Genomic DNA, 6,562 nt, shown 5'->3' on the forward strand with positions numbered 1-6,562 from the left:
GCTTTATACACCTTCAAAAAGAACTGAAAGTAAAAGGACTTTGGCTGTGCATCCTGGGATACGGAGGGTCTCTGGAGAGTTCCTTAAAGGCACAGTATCCCTTTTCCAGACACATAATGGCAGCCTATGGGGCTTGTCTTTCCAACCCTTCCTCTCTATCATTACAAAGGATTTTTGTGAAGGGGAGTTTCTCTGAGTGTGAAACTTTGCAAAGTGTGTTAAATGTAATATTATTTGGCTATCCTTTTCACTTCAAGATGAAGTGCTGCCAAATGTAGCCTTGTAGTTTTAGGCTGCATTATTTGTCTTTGTTTTTCTTTTAAGTGTCTATGCAGGACTGCAGAAGAAGGCAACTTAAGAGACTATTTTGATTGCTCCGGGGTCCACGCACATGGGCGGGACTATTCACAAGATTATGACTATAACAGAGATACCCCTACTACAGAACTGGAGTTACAGGTAAGAAACGACTCCTTACTTCGCTTCAGCTACGCCATATCTGGTAGAGACATGATTTAGCCGCAGGTTCCTTACCGATCAACCCATTTTTAGGGTCTAGGATGATCCCTTTCACAGACCTAGTTGTTCTAAACACACCACTCAGTTAACTTTATGGCTCCACGCTCCTGGCATGAAAAGTTGAGAAAAGTAACTGGCGCCAGCGTGCTGAGATGGCGCCGATATAGGTGACGTGGATGTAATTATTGGCGCTGACGACGCCACCTATCAGTGAGCAAGTGTATTGCTTGAGCAAAAGATTTCCTGATCCAACCTCACGCCTGGAAAATTCTATGTTAAGGATTCTCTGATCTAGATCTTGTCTACCAGATTAAGCGTTACAAATGGTAAGTAACTTTTCCGTTCATGCACATTCAAATAGAGCCAAGAAGGTGGTGGTGATGTTTTTGTTTTCTCTCAGTTGTGCGTATTCGTCATTCATGCTGCATTTCGCAGATCGTAACTGCATAAATTCCTAAGCTTACTTTTGATTTGTTGTCTTTGCTCCTCAGCTCCAGCAGTGGTGTCCTTGCTCCAGAACATGCAGCAGATCTTGGCACAGCTCCTGCAGACATCCCAACAGCAGCAGGTGCTCCTTGAGAGCCTCGCCAGTGACACCGTCACTCACCTACACCTCATCTCTGACAACCTAGTTCATGTGGGGGAAACTCTGCATGAGCTCCTCATCAGGGTACACAACTGTGATGACATCCAGTAAAGACCCCAAGAAACTCTAGTAGGATCTGATGGCGCAGATCTTCAAAAGGCGAGCCAGTGTTTGGGACAGTGATGGAACTTTGATGCTATGGAAAGAATGCACCTAAATAGTATATAAGTCCTCGTTGAGCACTCACATGTAGTTACAAGCTATGGATACTAAAGGAATACCTGATTAACTTAATCCTTTTATAGCTTGGCTGTCCAACAAGACGGGAGAAGATGTACAGAGAACTAACCTTACATTTCAAGCCTAAAAAAAAAATAATTGTGTGAATAATAATGTTGAGGATACCAGTCACTATCCTCCCTTTTCGACCTACTTCGTCCTCTGACCTTTCTCTCTTCCCCTCAAAAAAGGCACCTAGTCAAGTCCCTGAGATAAATGACATTTGCAGGAAATGCTTTCCAGTGTCTGTGACATCACATTGTGTTTTGCGGCATAGAGAGCATAAACTGAGCAAGACAAATGATTGCTAGTTAGACCATTGGCAGTATTGTTTCTCAAGAAAAACTAAACGTCTACAAAAATTAAGTAATCTGGTGTTTCAAGAACATAACTTTCATTTGTAAATGCAGTTTAGTTGGAATAACTACCCCAAGAGTATTAAACACATTTTTGTAGTTGTGGTGGTAACTAATGTTTTAGGTGGTTATTAATGTGCATGCATTTATCATCTTTTAACTACCTCAATCCACAGACGTTTTTACATGTTTTCTTGTATTAATGCTTGACCGTTTCTAACTAGACAATTTGCATCTATGTAGTCTCAACAATGTCAATACTGTGAATGTGAGCCTCTGCAGGGCTGAAAAGCAGAGGAGCCATGGATGCAACACACACCATGTTTTCGATGGTGGGTCTGAGAATTAAGGTTAAAATGCTGCTGCGTCTACTGTAGCTCATGGTGTTTGGATAGGGAAAAGACTGCACAATCAAATTTAGCTAAAATGAGCTGCATCAAAATAAATGCATTTATGTGTAACATATAGTAAGAAAAATGCTGTCGGTGTTTATTTTTGTGTCTTTTTACTTGTAGGATTGCTGGAGACTTGGTCTATGTCGGACTGAGTTTTGTGCCTAAAGCCTCTCCCACCCAGAGAAGGTGCCCAAGGACTCACAAGTAACTATCTGCCTAATGTTGAGTAGGTAGTCTGAGAGGCATAGAAGGTATCGCCCAAGTATACAAGGAGTATAAAAGGATCTCAAAGTTATGAATCATAATACCTTTCATAAGTCTTTAGCCTAACGCATCAACTTGAATTGGTTCAAATGTAGTAGCTAGTGGGAACTTGTGTTCCAGTGTCTTTTGTTGTGCATGTTTTGTATGTATTGATAACTTGCATGTTCAAGGCATGTGTGTCTGTAGATATAAATGCTTTACATGCTTCTGCCATCTAGTGTTGGGTCTGTATGCGTGTAAGTTGTTTTTCTTCGAAGAAGTCTTTCGAGTCACGAGGTAGAGTGGCGACTCCTGGTGATAAAGAGCTTGGGCATCGACTCCATTGTTAGATTGTCTTCTTTCCACCATCTGGATCAGGTGTGTGTGCGCCACACTTCTGTTCGACACTGGTGTTCTTTTTGGTTCATTCATAACCTTCCCCTTCGTCAGTATAAGTTTCTGATCGCGTTTCCAGTTTCCCTTCATATCATTGTTTACACTTTCGATCGAGAAGAGTTTGTCTCAAATGCGGCTAACCCAGGACCTTGCCCTTCAGGCCTCCTTCAGTCTCCATCGCATCTTTCAAGAATGCCTTGCTGGTGATGGAACAGACGCCCCTCCGTTACAGTCCTCGCTGCTATGTGAAGTCCCCTCGGACTGACTTACATTAGGTCTGTAATTTTGTCACCAGATCACAGCAAGGCCGATTGCGGCATGTGCCGCTCCTTCTGCTCCAAGAAATCGCTTCGAGACCATCGCACACATCAGCTCGAGATGTCGTGGAGGAGCACAGCGACATTTAAGCTGAGGAACACCCTCAACCATAGGCTGCTCAGGAAGTGGCTTTTTCTGTCAAAGGCAGCTCCAGTCAGACTTTGAAGTGACCCAGGAAATGGAGGACATTACACCTGCTCAACAATCTGTGAGTAAAGTACCCCCTTCCTCTCCACGCCATTACAAACAGCCTTTGGTTAGGACATGCAGCCCCTGTGCAGCACAGACATAGGCTCTTGGTCTCTCTGCGCCAAAAAAGAATGCCAAACTGAAACCTTCGGCATCGTCCGTCTCAGACCAACCGTCACCCCCCACCCCCTCGTATCCACCCACCCCGACCTTCGGTGACGAGCCTACATCCAGCCTCTGCTTAGAATCAAACCGGCGCTTTGGTATCAAAACTACTTTCGGATCCGAATATTTCCAAGACAATTTCAAAGCCTGATTCCAGCAGACCACTGGAGCCTATCCTCCATCAACTGCTGCAACAATTGGACTCAAAGTAAAAAACAAATTGTTATCCAGCCACTTCAAAACACAATGCAAAGGTGCACCACTAGACAATAAAACTAGAAATCAAAAATTTTTACCCGCCGTTTCACATCAGCTCCTCTACCACCCAAAAGACTGTTGTCTTGCCAAGAGCGTCTGGGCACTCCAGTTCCTGTCAAAATTCTCAAGAAGGCAGACAAAGCCTCCATTCCTTTACCTCTTGCACCACCATCACCTATGTTATGTTATGTTAAATTAAATTTATTAAGCGCACGTACGCCCGTAGGCTTCATGGCGCTGTGGAAGACTGGCAAAACATAACATGTGACAGGAAGAAAATTAACTAAGGATAAGCTTGCTTAAAGAGCCAAGTTTTAAAGGCCTGTCTAAAGGCTAACAGATCTTCGTGGAGTCTTAGTGGCAGTGGCAAAGAGTTCCACAGGGAGGAAGCTAGGAAGTGGAAAGATCCTCCTCCCTGGCGTTGTTTCCTGATCCGGGGCACGACTAACAAATTCTTTTGGCCAGAGCGGAGAGCATGGGATGGAGTGTAACTGACAAGCAGCTGCTAATGAATCCAGGGCCCTTACCTTGTAGAGCCCTGAAGATAATGCATCCCGCTTTAAATGCTGCTCTCTGCGCTACAGGCAGCCAGTGGAGACTGGCCAATCCAGGTCTGATAGACTGCCACTTAGGAATTTTGCAAATCAACCAGGCCGCTTGGTTCTGGACCAGTTGAAGTCTCTTGAGCTGCCCCGGTGGTAGACCCAAATATAAACTATTGGAGTAATCCAAACGGGACAGCACAAGAGCAATAATGACCTGAATCAGAGCAGGGTGGGTCAAAAGGTGGGCAATCTTCTTAATCTTGCGAAGTTGGAAAAAACTTGCAGATACCACAGTCCCTACCTGGCTTTTGAGCGAAAGGTCTTCATTGAAAGTCATTCCTAAGCTCTTAACTGTTTGGGATTTAGCTGGAGGATCTCCCATTTCTGGAGGCCAGAAGTGTGGTCCCCAATACAGTTCACTCTTCCCAGGCAAAATCAATTCAGTTTTGCCTGGGTTGAGTTTCAGATGATTTAGGCCCATCCATCTCTGAATGTGAACCATGGCCTCCCGAAATTCGGTGGCCGCGCCAGGGGAGTCCAGACAGAAGATCAGTTGCAGATCATCTGCATAGTTAAAAATTAAGGCTCTAAACTTTTTTAGTGAAAATAACAAGGGTCGTAAGTACAAATTAAACAAAAGTGGGGACAGGGACGAGCCTTGAGGGACTCCACATTCGTTTTTGATTTTAGGAGCTGTGAAAGTTCCTAATCTCACTGCCTGGGTACGCTCCGAGATAAATGACTTCAGCCATCTAAGTGCCGAGCCTCTCAGGCCAGCCTGTTCGACACGGTCGACCAAGATGGTGTGGTCGACCGTGTCGAACGTGGCCGACAGGTCGAGAAGTACTAATGCTTGGTGGATGTCCCTATCTGCATTGCTTCTTAGTACATTCTGGACCGCCAGTGTCACCATCTCGGTTGAATGCCCTGGTCGGAACCCAGCTTGATTAGGCTCCAGATATCCAGTGGTTTCAACGAAGCTAGAGAGACAGCTAGCAACGTGTGCCTCCAGAATTTTTGATAGGAATGGCAGCAAGGATATCGGGCGATAGTTAGATGGATCGTGAGGATCAAGACTGGGTTTTTTGATCAGGGGAATCAATAGAGCATGTTTAAACCCTACTGGTACCTTTCCCTGGTTAAGTGAGTCGTTAAGTAGAGAAAGGATCCCGTGAGGGATAGAGTGCCCAATCTCTGTAAAAATGTGGGGTGGGCAGATGTCATCGGGTGATCCAGACTTAACCCGTGCCAGGAGAGTTGAAAAAGTTTTAGAATCTATAGCAGGAAGGGTGTCTAATGTAGTGGAGTTATTAAAAATATCATCTAAAGGAGAAGATTTAGGAGAGCTAGCAATGTTGCGTTTTATGTTTACAATTTTCTCTCTGAAGAATTCATTCAGAGAGTCACACAACTTCTGGGTGGGGGCTATTGATGGGGCTGTCCTATCATCGTCACAGAGCTCGTTGACTATGTTACAAACATCTTTAGTTTTATTTGAAGAATTTAAATTTTTTTGGGAGAAATAGTTAGATATATGTTGGAGCAAGATTTTTTGGAACTCCTTTCTTGCGGTACAATACACTGTCCTGGCTTGAGGGGAGTAGCTTTGTCTCCATTTCCGTTCCTTCTGTCAAACTCCCAGTTTGAGGTCTTTCAGTTCTTGGGAGAACCATTTGTGAGCTTCATTTCCTCTAACATTAGGGACCCGTACTAAGGGGGCTGAGAGGTCAGCTGCGTTGAGTAACCAGTTAGACAGCGCTCTCTCGCCAGTGTCCAGATCATCGTACGGTGGTGGTACGGTTTTGCTTAATATATCAATAAATCCCGGAAGGTCCATAGATTTCCATTTGCGGAATTCTTTGCTCTTGCATGGCTTGGGCTTGACATTTCCGCGTACTTCTAATGTGAAATAGATGATGAAATGATCCGACCAGATATATGGGCTTGGATAAAGATAGATTATGCGTCCAGATCTGGTCCAAGCTGTGACCTTTCTGATGGGTAGGTACATGAATGTGCTGATTTAGATTCAGGTCTGTAAGCAAATCTTTCAGTTCAGCAGCTTGAGTATCTATGCCTATGCTATCAAGCCAGTAATTTAGGTCCCCCATAAGGATGATTTTAGAGTAGCTGACTACATATGAAGCCAGCTGCTCCGCCAGAATAGATGGATATTTGGCCATATATTGGGGGGGCCGGTAAATCAGGACCAGAATGAGGGACCCACTTTCAGTGTCGAAATTAATCACCAAGTTCTCAGTGTCCGGAAGGATTAAAGAAGGTAGTTGCCTGACCTGAAGGGATTTCAAAATT

At 44.4% G+C, this 6,562-nt stretch overlaps 1 protein-coding gene across 2 annotated transcripts in view; it reads left to right on the forward strand.

Annotated features, from left to right (window-relative positions):
- The window catches only part of LOC147726120 (uncharacterized), a 100,412-nt gene extending 98,560 nt beyond the window's left edge, over window positions 1–1,852 (forward strand). For both annotated transcript variants that reach the window (XM_086960224.1, XM_086960225.1), the window contains one exon: window positions 1,011–1,852. In XM_086960224.1, the coding sequence (XP_086816350.1) occupies window positions 1,011–1,216 (206 nt within the window). In that variant the 3' untranslated portion in view covers window positions 1,217–1,852. The remainder of the gene's footprint in view (window positions 1–1,010) is intronic.
- Window positions 1,853–6,562: the final 4,710 nt, after the last annotated feature.

Source organism: Lissotriton vulgaris, chromosome 3_1 (assembly GCF_964263255.1).
Source record: "Lissotriton vulgaris chromosome 3_1, aLisVul1.2, whole genome shotgun sequence".
Classification (NCBI taxonomy): domain Eukaryota; kingdom Metazoa; phylum Chordata; class Amphibia; order Caudata; family Salamandridae; genus Lissotriton; species Lissotriton vulgaris.